Source organism: Paramisgurnus dabryanus, chromosome 20 (genome assembly GCF_030506205.2).
Source record: "Paramisgurnus dabryanus chromosome 20, PD_genome_1.1, whole genome shotgun sequence".
NCBI classification, from domain to species: Eukaryota; Metazoa; Chordata; class Actinopteri; order Cypriniformes; family Cobitidae; genus Paramisgurnus; species Paramisgurnus dabryanus.
This window is the reverse complement of record NC_133356.1, coordinates 10,298,907-10,320,735: the sequence shown is the minus strand read 5'-3', so window position 1 is coordinate 10,320,735 and position 21,829 is coordinate 10,298,907. Positions and strand designations below refer to the sequence as shown.

At 38.5% G+C, this 21,829-nt stretch overlaps 1 protein-coding gene across 3 annotated transcripts in view; it reads right to left on the bottom strand.

The window, feature by feature from the left end:
* pacs2 (phosphofurin acidic cluster sorting protein 2) overlaps positions 1-18,583 on the bottom strand; it is a 46,683-nt gene extending 28,100 nt beyond the window's left edge. For 2 of the 3 annotated variants that reach the window (XM_065296354.2, XM_073812822.1), the window contains exon 1: positions 18,153-18,583. In XM_065296354.2, coding sequence (XP_065152426.1) covers positions 18,153-18,271 — 119 coding nt within the window. In that variant the 5' untranslated portion in view covers positions 18,272-18,583. The remainder of the gene's footprint in view (positions 1-18,152) is intronic. The other variant, XM_065296355.2, reaches the window with a different exon arrangement.
* Positions 18,584-21,829: the final 3,246 nt, after the last annotated feature.

Below are 21,829 nucleotides of genomic sequence, written 5' to 3'. Positions count from 1 at the left end.
TTAAATCTATAATACAGGTTTTAAAGAGGAAAAGATTACTGTTATTGTACTTTTATGGTGTTTTGGTTTGTCATTTCTGGAGCTTGACTGTCAGTCATCACCATCCACTTCCATTGTATGTAATAGAACGGCATAAATATTTAGCCAAACATCTATTTTATGGTCTTCGGAAGACAGAAAATCATGGTTTATGCTGAGTCACCCCAAACGCGAATAGAGGGTGTCTGGCGCAAATTTTTCCAATGTTAAGTAAAGACGTGTTTACGCACGAATGAGGCGTTTAGCGCGGCAGCCCGTGTCCAGTTTGCGTGAATGGAGCAAATGACGTGAATTGCCATCTGACACCCAAGTTGAAATTTTTTTACTTTGGTGTCAATTTGTGCCACGTAAACCAATCAGAAGCTAGCTTACTGCTGTGGTGGCAGACCCGCCTGGAGTCACTCCTTGCCCCTCCCACAAGAAGCGGATTTTTCCTCAGACACGTGTCAATTTCGCTTTAAAAGCTTGCTTTTTACTCGCGTCTATTTCGCTTTAGATCCGCAAATGCATTCAAAATGTTCAAATGGCAAACTAGACGCGACTCGAATTTGGCGTTCTAATCGCGTTTGGTGTGAACCCAGCATTAAAAACAGGATGGTTGGAAAATGGCAGACTTTTGATTTTAAAGGGACAGTTTTGTTGACACAAAAGAAGATATTTTGATAAATTATGGTTACCACACAGTTGACAGCAAGGGCGCTACTAGCAATTTTGGGCCATATGAAGGAATGTGAGGCTGGGCCCCCTACCACACTCATTTCGCACCAGACATACAAGCAAACCTAGCTATCCAAAATCTTTGTTTGTAATTTAATAATACAAATTTCTTTTGCTATTGCGTATTATCAGTTTTTAGTCAGAGACCTACAATGTCTGTAGCTATAAGATGATTTATTGTGCAAATTTAAAACAGGAGAATGTACACATTTAAGATCTATATCTCGACAAAAATTACATTGTTCTCTTTTGCAGTGGTGACTGCAAAACGATAAGAATCAAATGTTTAACTCTAGGCGAGCTGGAAAATGAGCATATTTTCAAAAAAAGTGGACTGTTCCTTTAACTCAAACTGCAACATTAGTCGCTGTTTATTTACTTCCATCACTGCTGGTCATCTCAATACATACACAACAAGCTGCTGTTTCTTCTTCGCTTGTGTGTTAAACTTGCTTCACTGACGGTTGCGCTGCTACTGTGGTCACGTGTGTTTGCTCATCGACGTGAACGACGACACAAAAGTATAAATGAAAACCGACGCGCAACCAAACTAATGGCTTGTTTTTTGTTTAACAGAAGAAAGAAGTCCATACAGATTTAGAACAACATGAATGTGAGTAAATGATCGCAGAATAATATTTTTTTGGTGAACTATCACTTTAAGCACAGACTTTGAAGGGGGGGTTTTCAGAAAGAAGCAGGGAATTTTAGAAATGCAGGGAAAAAGCCGTATTGTTAGGAATGTGGCAGTGGGAAGTGATCAGGGGACCAGAGAGGCCCCAAAAGGCCCCAGGCATCACAGAGACACAACCAAATGCAAAAAGATCACTCACATCCACCTAATAAAATATTCATGAGAAATGCTTTATATATTCAAATCACATAGCAGGTACTCAGAAGACAAGGAAGAGACAGTGTGTGTGTGTGTGTGTGTGTGTGTGTGTGTGTGTGTGTGTGTGTGTGTGTGTGTGTGTGCGTGTGTGTGTGGTACAATCACTCTGCGCTCTCTCAGTGATCTAAAGGCTGGTATTGTTCACACATCATTCTCTTTTTGACACGCATACACACAAACAAAAGCCATTCTTCTCCGCTGAGGGATCAGCATGCAAACTCTGACCACAACAAAGGAACACACACTGTTGGTCTCAGTAGACTTTACACACAAGCACACAACATTTTTAATCTGAAACACACAAATTTTGGTTAAAAGCTGGTTATATGGCACTTTAATGATTTGTTGCTGTGACTGCAGTTGATGGCCACAGAAATCCTCCTTTGAAAATTCCTCAGTGAAAATCAGTCAGAAAAATATTGTTTCACAATACATACACATTACACAATACTGTTTCACAATCACAAGGTATTGGGAACAAGGTTTATGTGCCTAATTATGATTAATAATTCATACATAATAGAAGTAACATTACCCTTCATTTATTTGTGTATATGACATTCTTCTTTCAACCAAACAGAGTTATATTTGGGGAATTTGGTATAATACAATGTGTTTGCTTGGTTTATGGTTTAAAAACACATTATTTTCCAGGGACTTCTGGCTCCCCAGGTTGGGTTCCCACAATGCAAGAAAACCCACAAACCACGAGAATACACTACAAAAAACAATATCCACACACAACGTTTCTATTCTGTTTTTTTTCAGTACAAAGCCTCATTATTTCAGCTGCTGTGGTGTGAGGTGTGTATGAGAAAGATGTGTCTCTCACAACACACACACACACATACGTGTCAATCAAACCCCTCGAATAACAACTTATAACCTCTTATAAATAGCCTACATAACAGTCTTAAATAAGCTATTACGCAAAAATAGAGACATACTCTTTTTCTAAGAAGTTAAAGATAAACATTTCAGTCTCATTTCACTCACTGGCATAACTCAATCACAGCTCCATTACACACGCTTTGCTACGGACACCGTGTGCATCTCCTTCGAGCCTTTGGAAGCACAAAGGATATTAAACCAAAGTCAATTTTATCAATTTCTCATTAGCAAACTTTTCCCATCATTCCTGACTCAAGTTACATACGTACACACAGTTATGCCAGTACTCTCTGTTATGCTAAAAGGTGAATGCTAAGGGGTTGAATGGTGCTTGGATTACTACCCGGACAGAATGCTGGCATTAAAGGGATAGTTTAGCAAAAATGGAAAATTCTTTGATCATTTACTCACCCTCACATTGTTTCAAAACTGTATACATTTCTTATTTCTGCTGAACACATATGAAGATATTTTGAAAAATGCTTTAAATAAAAATAGCTCTGGGGCACCATTCACTTCCATGGTAATATTTTTTTCTACTATGGAAGTCAATGGTGCCCCAGATCTGCCTGGTTATAAACATTCTTCAAAATTCTTCAGCAGAACAAAGAAATTTATACAAATTTGGAACAACGTGAGGGTAAGTCTAGGGGTGTGTGATATGATGATATTTCATTGTGAACGATTAAAATGTCTCCACAATCCACTTTTTCAGGAACATCGTTGTATTCGTGCCTTCAATCAAGTACGCGACAAGGGGCGCACTACATGAAGTAAGGGATAATGTAGAGGCAGCCGGTAGTTATCGGGAAATAAGCCCCGACAGTGTGATCAGGACCCGACGCGAAGCGGACATAAGAAAAAAAACGGACATGAATATGAATTTGAAACATTTTATTGGCATATTTGTTTTAAATGAACATTTTTATCCTTCTGCGAAACTTTGCACAGATGCATAAAATGATCGTAATACCTTATTAAGATCCTCTGCTTCATACTTGTCTGTCTCCATTTTTTCTCTTTTAGCCAGTCTTTGAGAAGTTTTAATGCCCATTCTGTATTTTTTTGTGTGTTGGCTTCGTAGCTGTCATGCTCTATTTTGTCAAGTTCAGTCTCAGTAAGCTGTCTGTGTCTTGTCGTGGTTGTCCAGTGTTTGTCACAAGATGGCGCCAAACAGTAATCTTTATTGATCTTTATTGGCGCGGAGCGATTTTACTCGTAAAAGTAGTACCGGCTATGCGTTATAATTTTGGAGCGGTTATTATTTGAAAAGAACGAACCTGCAAATGTCTCAACTGACCAATCAGAATCAAGCATTCCAGAGAGCCGTGTTATAAGGCGAGGTAAGGGCCGCGTTTACCTTGTTTCCGCGTCTGTGTTCGGCTCGCACGCGCGGCGCATTCAAAGTATACTGCAGATGGCAATGCTCCGACACGTACGCAATACAAATGATTTCTTATTCAAATGATTTCTCTACCAGGCCATCAGGCATTACTGATTTGCAACATTTACAGTACGTTAAAAAATGTAGGATAAGTGAAGAAAAGTAACCGGTCCACCATTGCAAACAAAGTTTAGAACAAACATCAAGAAAACAAAAAACTGGAATCAAACATTATGGTGCCGAAAATGCTCCACAGCTTTCTTAAAATAAAAGAAGAAGTGAAAATAAAAGAAGAGAAAACGATAGTGTTTGTGCAAATGCTGTCCATTTCTTTTGTGTAATTGTTTGTAGAGTGTCCGGTCTCAATATTTTCTTGTGCATGCGTACTGTCCATGCACTTTCCGTGCATATATTTGTTACCTTGTAGGACTGCATTTTTAAATGGGGTCATTAGTATGGCTTAGGGGTGGCACGGTCCATGAAAAAAATCCGAACCGTTCGGTTCGCTTGTCTCGGTTCGGAGCGCGTGTGTACCGCACGGTTCAACGGTTCATGGCATGCGCAATGTAGTCTCATGCCCTGTATGTGACCTCAGATAGCGTGTTTCCCTTTCGCGCGAAAGAAGAGGTGACTGGTTTGGAGTATAAGTACTGCAGGTTATGTTACGTATAGAAATGGCAAGTGGGAGAGAAAAGGAAGTCTGCCCGCAGTTGGAGGATGCGCCAGCGTCGTATAAGTTTGGTGTGTGGAAACATATTTTTATTTCATGTTACCTATGATGACAGCGGAAATAAAACAATAGATTGAACTGCAGTCTATGGGTTGAATGTGCTGGAACAGCCACAGGAGACCGCCTTCTCTCCGACCATTTATCAAATCTGAGGTACTGTTTTACGTCTTTAGCGCTATTTTTAGCCTTTCATTGATAAAATTAAAGCGGCTGATTTCCGCGTAGTTTCATTTTGCTAGCGTGTGAAAGTTGCGCGATCTTATTTCATAAATTGCCCCTCAAAGTAATCAGGACAGAAGTGGTCAAAAGTGGACAAAAGAGACGGATTTAAATATTACAAGTGTAAAGGTTATGTTTCTCTCTCGTCCACATATACTCTCAGTAAAGCAGCCTCTCAGTGATAAATCTAAGAGCTAAACTGAAGTTGGCATTTTAATAAATGCAAGTTATCTTTGTGTGCTAAAAATGCACGTAAAGTTTATGTAGATGGCAATACACATTCTCTTTTTTGCCAAATAAATGAAAAGCATGTTGAAATCATCAATGTCTTCCCTCTTGCGGTTTCAAAATCTCACCTGGCTTTCCTCAGGGATGGTCCCAATAATGTGCTTAAAGTCAAATTCAGTTTGTGCATGATTACATGATATAACTTTTTTTTTTAATACTGTATCCTAAATTATGGATAATTAATACATTAATAAGATAATACATTTCTGGAGTGTTAAAAATTTAAAGAAAAAATAACAACAAGAACCGTACTGAACCGAGAACCGTGACCATAGAACCGTGATACGAACCGAACCGAGGGTTTTGTGAACCGTGCCACCCCTAGTTGTAATAAGGCTCAGTGATGGTAAAAATAAAAAAAACAACATGAAAAAGAACTGTGACAAAATCGTGAATTTTGCATAAACCAATCGTGATATGATATTCCCCCCATATCGCCCACCCCTAGGTAAGTCAATTAAATTTTTGGTTGAACAATCCCTTTAAGTGGTGCATTAGGTATTATATGAGCTTACAACATCATTTAATAACCCTAACAGAGACACTGAATGCAGATTTAGGCCTTTAATCCTGAAATATCTGCAGCACTCACATCAATGTATATCACATTAGAAAACACGTGACAACTAAGTGGCCCCGAAATAAATCATAAACTCATTTAGGTGGATGGGAAGACTTTTTAACTTGTTTGACAAAACAGTTTTACCAATGGCAGTTATTGATGCAAATGGCACAGAAAAACAAGCTACACCTTAATATAAAACACGTGTTTGTGTGCCTTCCAGAGTAGGTGAGGTTTTAAAGGACCTTTCCCATGCTGGAACCATGTGTGTGTGTGTGTGATCTCATCAAAATGATGCGTTTCAAATATTGGCTACGAGTCTGAATGCAAGTAAAACCCTAGAGAGCTGACCTACATTCACTTCTGAAGGCAAAGAACATACACAGATTTTTCTTCTAATATACTTCTTCTAATAAGGTCAGTATATTATAATTAACTCCGTGTCCCACACACACACACACAGTCTACAAGTACACATTACTATATTAATACCACATGTCTTGCTGAGTACAGGCAGTTTTAAAGTCTCAGACCTAAAAAAAAATTCTTTGGAAATAATGAACCCTACAAAAGTTAAAGGATTTAGGAAAAATGTAGGGAAAAACACTGACCATGTTGACATCTTTATAGTATAAAACCATAATTCACACACAATTCCCTTGGGAACATGTTCAAAATCAAAAGTACAGTTTATGTCAGCCATTAAAATAAAAGCACATTCACAATGCAAATAAATAATAAAAGTAATGTTATTGTTAAGTAATAATTTAGTATTTATTTAGAAAATATGTAAAATAGCTGGACCAAGATTTTGGTAGTAATAGACCTGCCAAGAAAATTGCACACACTTGACATTACCACTTATCCTATTTTACCACTTATCCTATTTATTTGAATAATGTGTTTAAGAATCCAAGAACTACAGGAATGTAGCAGACGGTCAAGATGATCTACACTGTTAAACTGATGCAAAAACTGTGCATGCAAAAATTGTGCATGTGTGCAAGAGATTAATATGAACAGCAACAATTTATTAGATTAGATTCTTTTGTAGATTAATTACAGTAGATTTGAATTCATTTTGCATTGGTCAGATTACAGGAATCCTTGACCTACACATGACAGACCGAACAAACTCTCCCTAATCCTCTTAACATAGACAGATAGAAAAGATCCAGTTATCCTGAGCCTTTAATACAGATAGGAGGAAATAAATCGATGCAAAGTATCCCTCTGTATTTCACTGGACTGGAGTACAAGCAGAAATTCATCTGCATATACTTGGCCTACCCAATTTGACTCATTAGTCACGGTTGTGAGTGTAAATATCCATAAACTGACTTACGCATGCTAAAAACATTCACACGATCTCTTTCTTTCCAAAAAACAGTGACCTACATTTTTTACTTTCTTATTGGATTACCAAATAAACATACAAATGAGAGTCATAATCACAAGCATTGGGTTGCATCTACTGCCAAAATCCCTTTTTTTATAATTGTGTGCTTGAATGTTGTACAAAAAAAAAAAAATTTATTAAATAAGATATCAAACCAAGCATTGTTATTTTAAAATCATTAAAACAAGTTTGTTAAGTTTGAAATTGTAAATCGATATCAAAACTAGGATTTGGCTGAAGACTATCTTCTATAATGCAATGAAGTACATTTGGTTACTCTGCACCTGTGTTCACCTGTCCACATCTTTGCATTTGGGGTGGTTTTGCACTTGAATATATGCTGTAAAGTATAACTTTGCCTTAAGGGCAAATACTTCATACTCCCCGACACAAACATTCCCATGCTTTACAGAAGAGAAAAAAGTAATGATGACAAAAAGCAGAACAGAAAACAGTGCAGCTTAACTTCAAAATTGTGAACCGAAATCTGTGCATGCTATATATTTAAATCATCAATATCATACACAGATACAGTGTAGGGATGCACCGATAGGATTTTTTGGGCCGATACCGATTTAAACAGACAACTTCTGTCCGATACCGATATAAAACACTTTTATACAATACTATACAGTTGGTCTATTAGCTAGTTTATTTCTGCATCAAATTATTTTTAACTGAACATGGATTGGATCTAATTAACATTCAACTGACCAACATAATAATAGAGGCACAAATTAAGCTAAAAAAAAATAATAAGATAGCATGACAAACTTCAAAGTTGGTTTTTGCTATTCAGCATTTATTTTATTAACGACATTAACTAATTTTTTACATATAATGGATTTCTTTATGCAGTTAATTAATAAACAATCGGTATCGGCCTTTATCGTGCTATTGCTGATATGCCGATGGTTTCAAATCCATCAAAAATCGGCCGATAAATATTTGCGGCCGATACATCGGTGCAGCACTAATACAGTGTGTTACCTCCTGTCTTAAAGGGATAGTTCACCAAAAAATTTAAATTATGTTATCATTTAATCTTACGTTGTTACAGCCCTGTGTTAAAGCAACACTATGTAGTTTTTTTACCTTTGAATAATGTCTCTAAAATTATTTCAGTGATAGAACAACTTTTAACTTGACAAATTGTACTGTTGCTGCAACCTGAGCAGCCTCCTAGCTGCTACAAGCACACTCTGAAAGTGGCGGTGGAGGGTAGAGCACACAGCCCCGCCCCTCCCCCTGCCTGCAGAAGAGTTTCTGATACCAGGCACTGTTGCACTTTTCAACCACATGGGGGAACTGTAAGTCATTTTTACATGGAAACTACATAGTGTTGCTTTAATGTATTGTTTCTGCTGAACACAAAGAAAAATATTTGTAATCAGGTTGAAAACAGAAGCAACATTGACTTTCATAGTAGGAAAAATACAACTATGGAAGTCAATGGTGCTCAAAAATAGTTTGGTTACAAAAATATCTTCTTTTGTGTTCAGCCAAACAAAGAAATTGGTGTGTAGGGTGAGGGTGAAAAAATGACGACATAATTTCATTTTTAGTTGAACTATCCCTTTAACAAAAAGACACACTTGTACCTGTCTAGTGCAAGGGATTTTTAGGTTTGCTGTGCTATTTAAGAAAAAAGGGAAAGCCGACGGCCCCTGTTGCCATGTGATCACGCACATTTGATCTGAATGCAGATGCTGGTTTTACATTCTTGATAACCATAATTCAAAGACCTACTGCTGCTGGCACACACAGGGGCTTTAGGAAAAGAGCAGGTTACAGTCAATAAACCAGCTATTTCTGTCTCTGATGTGTAGACCCTAGGAGTCCCCAGGGTGCGAGGCATCTGTTTGCTGGGGTGTGCTCAGATGCCAGTTTGATCTGGAATCTTCTGAATCTTTGGACCTCGCAGTGATGTAGCAAGCAGAAGTTGTGATCACTCTTCAGTAGTCAAGAAATAAAAATACTTCAAAGCATACACGTCAACGCAAATGTAGGCAACATGGATTAGTAAATTGAAACTATGTTGCACAATGCACATGAATGATCTATAGGTTAGGTTACGCAAGTAGAAATTTGTGTCCGACTACTTCCATAACAGTGGAGGTTGTAACATATAAAAAGGTGATTATAATCAATGCGAATGTAGATTTTTTTAAACAAACTATGAAACCTTTTCCACTACAAAGAAGCGTTTATGCAACCGACAGAAATCTGTGGATGTTAAAGGTTCTTTATTAAACCATACAGCCTGACAAAAAAAAATTATGAACCTTTATTGTATTTAGTTAATGCTTCAGTCTAGGGCTGGGATAAACGATTATTTTTTTAACGATTAATCTAGCGATTATTTTTTCGATGCATCGATTAATCTAACGATTCATTTTGTCAGTCCGATTCGACTTCGATTCGATTCGATTCTCGATTATCTCCCCATTAATTAACTGATAGCAAGTTATACATGTTGATTTACATATCTGAATGTTAACATTTCAATATATCTTTATTGCTCTTAAAATTTCAAAATAAAAAAAGACTATACAAGTGCAAAATAATGCATTCTTAGACAGAGGTAGCATTCAATAAAGCATTTGTACTGTACATACTGTGCAGTTAAGTAACCGTATAAAAATCTCAAGTTCAAATTACTTTATTTTACATGCATTTATGAGCAAAACCTCTTCAATGTGCCTTTTGATGGTCTGTGTAATTTTTATAACTAGATTTGTTTAATCCACATTGTTTTCGTGCTGTTCTAGTCCATTTAATGACAGATATAACTTAAGATAGACTTATTATAGACTTAAGAAGCACATATATTATTAAATCTCTTTCTCTTAAGTTTGTTAAGATAGATTAGGACTCATTTACTGCTGGACAGAGAGTGAATGAAAGCGCAGTCTTCTGGCAACAGTGACATATTTCATTGCTTTCTGTTAAATTGCTCAAATGACTGTTTAAAACACACTTGGCATCACATTCATGATTTTATGGTAAAATGACACTTTTTCGCGTAAATCCACGAGCATTTAAACCATAAACAAAGCACTTTCACTTTAATTGAGCGTGAGCAGCGCAGCAGAACCACGCAGAAACGATTGCAGCACTGTTGCTACAGAGCCGCCCAAGTATAGACGGGTTGCACGGCGACGTCACTAACTGGTTGCGCGCGCAACCGAGGGGCAGAAAGAAGAGACGTGCATTGTGTTGTATGCTAGTAGCGGTGTCTGTAAGTCAAAATGCCAAGGAATTTTTGCGTGGAAAATAGTACCAACAGAGTCAGTGCTGGGTGCCTGATGTTAACATACCAGTAGATGCGACTATTACGTTACTAGCATTATAATTATAAAATTATAATTCATACATGTATCACAGTAACACTGCAAAAATAAAGACAGAAAAACAGATACAACTAAAATCAAGTCTTATTTATGTACAAACATTAAAGAACGCTTCAATAATTAAGGTTGTTGCAGTAGCAGATCAGCTCACCAATCGGTCTTTCTGCCCCTTGGTTGCGCGCGCACCCTGCAATGTTTGTAAACTTGCAACCCCTCTATTTGCAGCTGGCTCCGACCTCCGTTTATATCCGTTTCGAGCCGCGAGCTCGCGCTGCTCATGCGGCGGGGTGCATGCTTGTTAACATGGGCGCTGAAAAAAACCACACGCCGCGCGGCCGCAGGCACTGCTCACCCTTGCTGTGTGAAACCGGCGTGGACTGAAGCCACTCGCGTTGCTACTACTGCGCCGCCTTTTTGGGTCTGACGAATCGACGCGCATATTTTGCGTCGACGTATTTTTTGCGTCGACGTCGTCGATTACGTCGACGCGTTGTCCCAGCCCTACTTCAGTCCCTTCAGAAAAACGCGATTATGCGATCACATGATTCCATGCATAATCAGCCACAATATTTATGCGGGGGCCGCATTTTTTCAAATACGCCGCACTTTCGCAGCATAAATTGTAGATTTTCCCGCGCAAAATATGGCGGCTTGCATTATTTCACAATCCCTGCATTTTGATAGTAAAAAGTCACATTAGCAGAAAGTTGAAAAATGTTGCATGTACTTCACACAAGCGCAGCCATGCCCCCTGTTGCCATGGGAACGTTATGAAGTGATGTAATTACGCGATGTGAACATCATTAAATGAGAACGGGGTTTGGGGAATCATCTCTTTTTCATCCAACTGCAGTCTTTGCAAGTTCCCGCAATTTTTGCAAGTTCCCGCAATTTCATTGCTTGAAATTACATAAATATCCTGCATATTCCATCGCATTTTTATGAAAACGTGCCGCAAGATCAAGGATTTTTGCCCGCAACAATCACAAAAAAAGCTGCGTTTTTCTGGAAGGACTGTCTTATCTTATGATGTGATGGTAACACAACAGGAAAACTGACTTTATTTTGGGTCACATGCAAATAATTAACAAATTCAGACAGCAGCACAGCTCTGCTAACCAACATCAAAATCTGACTTTACCTGCATTCGCCTCTGCAATGACAGAAAAATCGTACATGCCTTTGCTATTGTCCTTGCTGATAATAAAAAGCTATTGTTTGGACAGACTACAAAGAGGATTCCTCCATTCACAATTCCTAAATGCAGAACATGATGAGACATTCAAGGTGTCCAGTAAAACAAAGTCTTACAGGCAGGTTAAAGCACAAAACTTTGAGATTTGTAACGTATGTTACGGCCTGTATGACAAGCTTTTGAATAGGTGTGTGTTCATGGCTCAGTGTCTTTTGATAACCTTCAAAGTTGCCCCACATCATGGAAGCCGTAAGTAGAAAAACCAAGCACAAACAGAGAAAAAAACAAACATATTTGTCCTTCGGCCTACATTAGTTGCTGAGTAAGCAAATAACAATGCAATGAAGTGTGTGAAGTAGGGCTGCACGAGTATGACACAAATCATAATTGTTGATTTTTCACCTTGATGTGTGAAAAAATCGTTAATGTCATATTCACAGAAAATCAGGTACAATTGGATTTAAAATATGTATCTAAAATAATTAAAATAATAAAGAGGACATTTCATAAGACTTTTTCAAGATGTCATGTCAAATATATCTTTGGTGTCCCCTGAGTACGTATGTGAAGTTCTAGCTCAAAAAACCATGTGGATAATTTATTAAAGCATGTAAAATTGCCACTTTGTAGGTGTGAGCAAAAATGTGCTGTTTTGGGTGTGTCATTTTAAATGCAAATGAGCTGATCTCTGCACTAAATGGCAGTGCTGTGGTTTGATAGTGCAGATTAAGGGCCGGTATTATCCCCTTCTGACATCACAAGGGGAGCCAAATTGCAAACCTATTTTTTTTCACACGCTTGCAAAGAATGGTTTACCAAAACTAAGTAACTAGGTTGATATTTTTTGCATTTTCTAGGTGGATACAAACCCTGGGGGGATGCAATTATAGCACTAAAACAAAGGCCCTGTTTACATCTGGTATTAAAAAGCATGTTGGTCAATCGGATCACAATGGGACAACACTAAATACAGGTGTAAAGCCCCTCGTTTACAGCTCGTCCATTTTCAGAGGTAGTCAAATACGCATTCGACTGGATTGCTTTTGTGGTGTAGACGCTCATTTGTTACAGCAGCCACAACAGACCACCTTCTCATCGCCGCATAATGCGTAATGTACGGAGCAGGAGCACAATTTTTTCAATCGGTCCTGACTTCTAGCATGAACCTAACTTGTATGGCCCGGTCTTTAGTCTCTCATTGATAAAGGAAAGCTAATGCTTAGCACCTCTTTCATTTTTGTTTCATATTGCGAGCGCGTAAAAGTTGTGTGGACTCACCCACAGACCATCCCCTCGTAGTAATCAGGACTGGACAAAAAGAGACCGATTAAAACACCAGGTGTCCAATTTTGATCTGATCAACCAGAACGCATCTTAAAGGCAAGGTCCATGATCCCTGAAAGCCAATGTTAACATTTAAAATCACCCAAACAAACACACCCCTACCCCAACAGAATCTGGACCTTCTTTTGATAGACCCGCCCCACACATACCCAACACAGGCAACGATGATGTTTAGTAGACACACACCTTACTGCTGATCGGCCCGAAATCGTGCACTCCGCCTTAAATACAAGGTGGTAACGGGGCCAGAGAGAGTATAAGCAACAACACAAATATGTACAATAAAATGTGCACAATAAAAACTACTGCATCGTATTAAAGACATTTAGAGTCAGAGCATCTGCTATCAATCCAAATCAAGCACACGCACACAACACATTACTAACCAGAGCAAAACAGCTCTTTTCCATATAAACAATATAGCAGTCTATTCTGCTCCTGTCAGTGTGTGTGTAAGAATGGCGGTGGGTGTGTTAAAACAAAGGCTGTTTCTTCCCTCAGGGTGAGAACGCAGCACACACTCCACCAACACACACAAATATGACCAGCTAGCACAGTCTGTACAATCACAGGGAAAAAGGGAGAGAGAGGGAGAGAGCGAGAAAGAGAGAGAGAGACTATTGTTTGATTGAAATGATGCCCACTTGAGAACACAAAGCACCATAAGGGGGTCGAGCATGCACACACACAGCTGCATAGAGTCACTATAAAGGCCAATAGTGAATTTAACTTCTGGTGGTGAATTTTCCCTAAGGTACACTTAGACTTACTTTTTGCACCAAAAATGGGCACAATTTAGTTATAGTTTAAGACCAATCTTCTAGTGTACACGCCCTCTTTCCTTGCCAAAAACACCACTTTGCACACACAGGCTGCAGGTTAACCGCCAGCTCCAGAACTGGTTTATATCTCCCCCATCCATCAACACTATCTTTACAAAATCTGCATTACACACTAAAACACGCAAGATAAATTGTCAAGATGCTCAAGGTTTTGAGGCACACATTTTACTGCTTTCATTAGACCTGTTTATTAACATTAGATACTATCATACTTTCTCAATATCAGCCAAGCATAACAGGCACAGTTGACGCAAATAAAATTGGGTTTCTCATGACAGAAATGCGCCGTTTTTGCAGCTCAGTATCAATGTATGGCCTTTTTGGCCAGGAGAAGCAGTTCTGAGTTTGACATTTCCCTTCAAACAATAAATTTCCATTTTAAATATGAGGTTTCTCACGACATGACCCCATTAAACAACTTCTTATGTCAACATTTATATAGAACGCCTCATTTAAATCTCATATTAGACAAACAAAGTTTGACATGCACTTAAAACTATTTGCACTTCATATTTATGGGCTGGACTGAGAACTGTATAAATGAATAACATATATAAGTAAACCAGCTTTTCGACTTAAGCTTTGTATATTTGTCTGCTGTAAAGTTAAACGATATTGACAGAAAATGCAACGACTTGCTAAACAATACTATAAATGATATGTGATACAGAAAATAGGACTGCAAAACGATTAATCGTGATTAATCGTTTGCAGAATAAAAGTTTTGGTTTATATAATATATGTTTGTGTACCGTGTATAATATATATATATATATATATATATATATAGCACCTCTGTCTCTATGTTTCATATTGCGAGCGCGTAAAAAAAAAAAATATATATATATATATTTATATATATATAGGGTCGCGCACTTGTGCGTTTTTGTGCATGCGCTTCAGAACTCAGCGTCAGGAAGATCACTTTTGACTCTCTTTATCTCTCGTAATAATTATTTTAACATCAAGCAAGTCCTGCAGTCTATTTTCTATAAGTTTTGAATGCTTTAAAGGTGGAAAAGAGGATGTTTGTTTAATACATTTTTGCAATATTACTTGAAACTGTCTTTACTAAATGATAAAAGACTATTTATTAGCTGCAATGAAAGTAATATTATTAATATACGTCATCTGTGCACAAGATAGGGCCTTAAAAACATCAGCCAATTGCTCATGCGGTCATCGCATAAGCGATTGGCCCTCTGGCTTGTCAATCACTGCCATTACGATCCTTGTGAGAAACGTGCGCGCTCCAGTAACTAAACACAGGCGACGCATGCGCATAGCGCGTGAAACTCCGTCTTAAGTTTCCTTTTGTTTTCATTGTCGATCCTGCTTTCCTCCTCGAATTTGCACCACGGTAGAGAAGAAACTCGAAGGAGGACGCAAAAGAAAGAGAGTCGTTATTGGAGAAACATTTCAACGCTGGAGAGCAATGAAGGAACAGAGAGGTGTCAAGACAGACGCGCAGTTTGCAAAATTCTTCTCGACAGGTAAGAGTGATTATTCTCTCTTTGGGGAATAATTATTGTTTTACTGTTATTCAAGTATATTGACGTTGTTCTTGTACTGTAGTTGTAAGGCAGTGACCAGTCTGCTACATGCTAGTTGAAATGGGAGTAGCGTAGACTGATCTAACGTTTTAACGTCTTATTTGTTTATTATCATCATTTCACATAATGAGGACGATACACCTCTAAGGAAATGTACAGATAAAGATCATTTTAGATGTTTAATAACCATTTAGAACATTGGATTCGCTAGACGAGAGCTTAATGTTCTTATTTTTATGAAAACCTCTGACTCATCTAGACAGCGCGGGTCACTTGCTGCGTCTCAATTCATCAAGCTGTGGGCTAGAAGAATATATAATTATTATACAGTACACAAACATATATGATGAAAACAAAAACTTTTATTCTGCTAAACGATTAATCGCGATTAATTGTTATGCAGCCCTAACAGGAAAGCTTTCATTTTGTAAAAAATAAACGAACTTGCGATAAAATATATTTAATACAAACATACATTTTATGTTGTTAGCTGAATATACATAACTTTTTGAAATATTACAATTATTCAGTAATCACAAACCATTGTGTTATGCACTTTTGTGATATTCTCTGTGATTTCTAAATATCTGCAGCCCTAGTGTCCTGTTTATATGACTCTTGACTGACTTCAGCGAGACTTGATCGGTTGGTATCTGTCACTTCTGACAGCTAAATTGAATGTGAGATTAACTGCAGCTACAGTGATCTAATATTAAGGTCTCTTAAATCTATCAAACTCCATCACACACAACCGCCACGTGGGCATCTGACAGCCAGCATGTGTGTCTGTGACCTATTTTGCTGGTAGTGAATCTGATGTGTCTGCTTGATAAAAACTACAGCTGTTCAATCTAGGCATGGGCCGGTATAAGATTCTGGCGGTATGATAACCTTTAGCAAAAATACCACGGTTTCACGGTGTTGCGGTATTGCCATTGCAACACTAAAATGTGTTATTTTCAAATGCCAGGTACAATTAAGCCATTAAATTATAATATGCTTTCAAAACATATATAATATTTTCGTAATATATATTAAATGTAAACATCAAATCAATCACATGACTTCATGATTTAATGAATTTTGTATAAACACAGCTCATACCTTGAAGACGGTATCAAAGAACATTTTAGTGGTTTTGAAACCTTGACTGTTTTAAACCTCGGTATACCTTGAAACCGGTAATCGGCCCATGCCTAGTTCAATCATGCTTTTATAGAAATACTCAACAATATACAACTGATTCCAGATCTGTGTTGCAGAAGAACCCAACACAACATGACATCAGATCTCAGTAATAACTAATAACTGATCGCAGGCCGCAACATTCAAAGATCATGAATTTAATTGTGATTGTGGAATGCACAGGTATACACTAAACACACATTCAACACAAGTGTGTATCAAACTGCAGGTTCCTTTTTTTATCTCAACCCACAGAATGTTTTAAATAGATTATTATAATTCTGTCACAAAAATAGCCAGCCAATCAAACGGTACTTCCAGAGGAGGCCACTCCCACTGCACACCCACCAAGGGAAAACCATCAGATGACTCATTAATAATTTCATGTTGTGACAGACGTATGTGTGTCACTGTCTACTCTCAATTTCACTATTTGAACACACTAAACTATAATATAATTACAGTTTGTAAACTATGTATGGGGTAGACTAAAAATTCAGTGGATGACAACGACTAAAGGGTCACACCTCTCTCGTTTATCTCTCCGTCTGCTCTTGTTTAGACTTGCTTTGAAGGTCATTCTCAACGTGCGGACACAACCCCCAGATCATAATCATAACTGTTAAATAGGACTAACAACCTGCATGCCAGCACACTTACGATGCCTGTTAAGCTTGTTTTATTAGAAGCCGCTCTGTTCCAGGAAGGAAGCTTTGATCAAATCTGTGGCTGGTAAAAAATTGAGAAATAGTGACAAAGAGAAACAGAAAGAAAGCGGGAAGGCTTATGCTCTCTGATGACTCATGATAGACAATAAGTGAGCCTATATGAGTTTTTCTGAGTCAGAACATCTGCATCTAGTGCATCTATTGCAGTGTCTCTCAACAGGGGGTCCGGGCCCACTAGGAAGCCTCAAGGGGGCCTTTAAGATTACCTTAAATTATGATAAAAACAGAAATAAAGCACTTTTTAACAAATAAATCCAAAAAATGTGTTTTATGCTAAATTTCAGATGTTGGTATAAATAATGGGGGCCTTGAAGTGAAAAAGGTTGGGATCAATTGATTTAGTAGATCCGTCGGGTTTACCGGCCCGCCCCTGCCTGCTGAACCAGTCCGTGATGCAGGACCTCTCCACCAAAACCTATTCATAACAAACCTCGCGTGCCATCCAACCCGACATTGCAATGGTCAAATAGTATGTGGTCGCAGGAAATTGACACCCCCCCTCGCGCCAACAGAACAGCGTGAAATAAACACCCATATGCAAAACGTAAAGACTCTGTACCACTGATCAAAGCGCGACCGTGTCAAATTTGTAAAATTTTAATGGTGAGTGAGATTGACAGGCGTAAAAATCTGCAGAACACTAGGTCGGATTTGTGCCACCGTGATCCGACGCTGACATCGATCCAATCGATGGATCGGTGCACTACAAAGAAAGTCAAACTACTTCACACACCCTTTCTCTGTCTGACACGCGCACCACTCCCCGCCGCCTTGCACCTGTCTACCCGCCAATAACAACCCGCCAGGGGTCCGATGTCGCACGACTCTCACCTGGGGATGCAGTTAGGAGAGGAGCCGTCAATCTCCCAAGTAGCGAAAAGGTTCATAGGCACGGGTCTGTTCAGGGCCCCGCTCCCGGGAAAGCTCAACCGGCCACTTCTCTCCGCCATGCTCGCTGCTGGTGTCCCGTTCACCTCCACTCGACACAGTAAGCAAACTTCTCCCTCAGAATCGAGCTCGTTTTAAATCCCCCAGCGAGGAAGCTGGTAATCCACTGGTTTGCGCCGACGGGTTATCATTCACACTGGGCGCAGCGATTCACGTGCCGTTTTTAGAGTGCAGCTAAATGCCTCCGTGGTTCGGTTCATGACGGAATTTCCACACCGCGCACCGAGCGCTCCCGACCAGAAACTGCAGCACCACTCTGTGTCGCCGCAGGAAGTCACGTGACCCGCGTTATTCCAGACAACTTACGCATCTGCGCGCTAGTACGCTCACCCCCGGGCTCGGGATCATGCTCGGAATGGTGGGCAGATAACGGGACGTCACATTTGTTTCAGTCATTGTCCCACAAGCCTCTGCAAATCCGTGTATGTTTGACTAAATTAAAATAATTAAGAAAAACATTTTAAATGTAAATGTAAACTAATAAAACTTACGTCATGCTTTGGCTGTACTGTGGCAAACTACATGGAAATACTGTATATATTTTAGTATTTACACGGTATTCTGTAGTGAATTTAGTGAATTGATAAAGTGTAGTTAGTTAATATGGTAGTATTATTTAATATTTACCATGGTTGTAGGAGTCAAACGTATACAACAGTATTTTTCATCTGGGAATACTGCAGCAGGTGAAGTTGTAGTTTTGAAATTTGGTTAGCTTCTTGTTGTGTTGTTTTTGTAAACTTAGATTTTATTTTAGAAATTCAGGATAAAAGTTTTAAAAAACCTTCTTGTAATTTATTTTAACGATTAATATGGTACCGACGACACATGTGTGTCCTGAATTGCAATTGGTCTTCTTGCTTGTATTTATTTGCATATTACATTATGATTGGCCTTGATTTGTTTGCGTGTTTAATAATTAATCATTCCAATTTACGTTGCAGAGGAAGAAATTTTTATTGTGTCCAGATTCATCATTAAAAACCATTTTAAAAACACCCAAATTAAAGGGCTAAAATATTTGCTAAATATTTTCAGATTTTTTTAATGTCTAGAACAGGGGTGTCAAACTCAAGGCCCGCGGGCCAAATCCGGCCCGCCCCCTCATTTCATCTGGCCCGCGAGAGTTTACAAATTATGTTAATTAAGTGGCCCGCGAGAGTTTACAGATTATTTTATTGTTATTATAATTTTTATTTTTGCAGGTTATTTCCTATATAGATTTTTTTAGCAGCCACAAAAACTAATTTTTGCCCCGCCAAAGTCTTTTTGTAATGTAATTATAGTGATAATGTTGATGATTGCATGAGAGAGAATGAGCAGTGCCCCGCACGCGCGCACTACTAGAATGGGCGTGTCTGAATGCGAACGCTGCAGCCTCCGGAGCTCGCATTTCCAGGCTGCATACGTCATCAGGACTGTCTTGTTTCAGAATATTAACAATTATAAAGTTAAATATTATTCTTTGTTTATATTAAAAGTTGTAATATGCGTATGACTTGCGAATGTAATGGTCAGTTAACTTAAATAAACCAGGCTTGATGACGCTGCCTATACTACCTCCGCATATGGAAACGGACAGTATCTGCTCGTTCTTTCTCTCCCTCCCTCGCGCCCGCTCACGCGCATCCAGCGAGAAAATGTTTTCCGACTCGTGTACAGAAATGTTTCGCGATGTCCAGCTGGGATTAGTTTACAACGCGTCTATTTCCGCTGAATACGCGAACTAATGACCCATCTGACTCATTAATAAACGATTGAATCTATTGATCTGTAGCCTACAACAATGAACTCATGAGACGTCAGTCAAACAGTCAGACACTCAAAGCCAGGTAAAAAAAAATCACAGCTTTTTTGTAAAGAGGGCAAGAAATGACAAGCAAGGGTAGATGTGTTTAATAAATGCCTAATTTTGTGGTGGAGATGGTAAAACTCTTTATTAGTATCTAAAATGCCTCTCATTTTCTGACCTGCACAATGAAGGACATAACATTTTGAGTGTACTGTACTCACATACAACATGTGTTTTTGTCACCACAATTATTTTAAAAATAATCTGTAGAATAGTTGTACTCTACACACTTTGTCATTATTTGCCTGGGCTTCTACTTTTAAAGCTAGGTATTAATTGAGTTATTAACAAAACCAATAGGGATTGTTAATGTACGTCGACGCAGTGTTGCATTATGGGACGTGGGCGCCATGTTTAGAGGCACCGCCGACCGCTATGCCATTTAATTGTGGGTGTGTTAAGCTAAAACTATGTAAACTTGAAGAAGAACCGAAGAAATTTAGGAGTTTGAAAGAAAAAGAGAAGGGACCCTATCAGGAGAAACTAAGTGCTACTGCCAAAAAACTTTATTTGGACAAATAAACAACAGATCCATATGATTTAGCAGCCCATGACTGGATTACGGATCCAGACGCACTACCTCCGCTCACATATCTGTTATTATTACCTTGTTTTTGGATTGAGTGCATACACTTTGCAGGAGTTTAAGAGCTATAAATCCCTTCAAGCTCATAGTAAGATGACATTCTTCTTTCGGAGTTTTATGACGGTTGGCAAACCAGCTAAAAGATATATGCCATTTACTTACAATGTATACGTATCTTAATGAATCTATAAAAAAAAAATCCGTTTTATTCTGTGCAATGAATCAACACATGTTCATAAGATGGCACTTCTGTTCTTGGCCAAGTTATTAAAACAAACAAAATGCTAAATATTCAGCTAACGTTATGTTATTTCAAAGTCACAAGCAGTGGGTTTGAGCAGTTGCATTTAATAAAAAATATTTGTTATAATCGTCAAAATTGTCTAAAGATTTATTTTTATAACTCTTGTGGTTATGTTGATCAGAAATGAATGAATAACGTTACATAATTTACATTTACAAGTTAGTTTGACAGTGTTAGCATAAAAACAAGACAATTTAAGTGGTTCTGCTTTTATTAATCACAAATTACTGAATGACTGAAAATGCAGCAAACACACTCTCGCTGATGCAGGGATTTTTTTGAAAAGTAAAAGTTTTTTCTCCTGATTGCGGCAGGCAAACCACGCGATCCGGCGTCTTTTCATCAGCTCCTCCACCGGCTTCCCCCAAATAAAAGCTGAAAAAACGTATTCCGTTGTTTAGTTTCCTCCCTGAACGATCGTGTGACCTGCTGTGGCAGTTCTTAATCGAGCAGTACTGACCAAACATATCGAAGTTTATTAAAATCTCGACAGAAAATACAAAAACAACCTCCAACACACTAACTCAAATACAGCGGGATAGGAGGCGATCCTGCAAATATGGCGGATTACTCATAATGCCAAACGGCGTGACGTCAACTCCACATTCCCTATAGTAAGCAAATGCAGAGAAAATTATGCAATATACAGTAATAAAAGAGTTGATAGATTCATACAGTCATTCAAATACAACCGGCCCTTTGAGATTAACCGTAATGCTGATGTGGCCCGGGATGAAATTGAGTTTGACACCCCTGGTCTAGAATATTTGTTTCTCAACCAGGACCGAAGCCCACAAGGGGGCCTCAACAAACTTCCA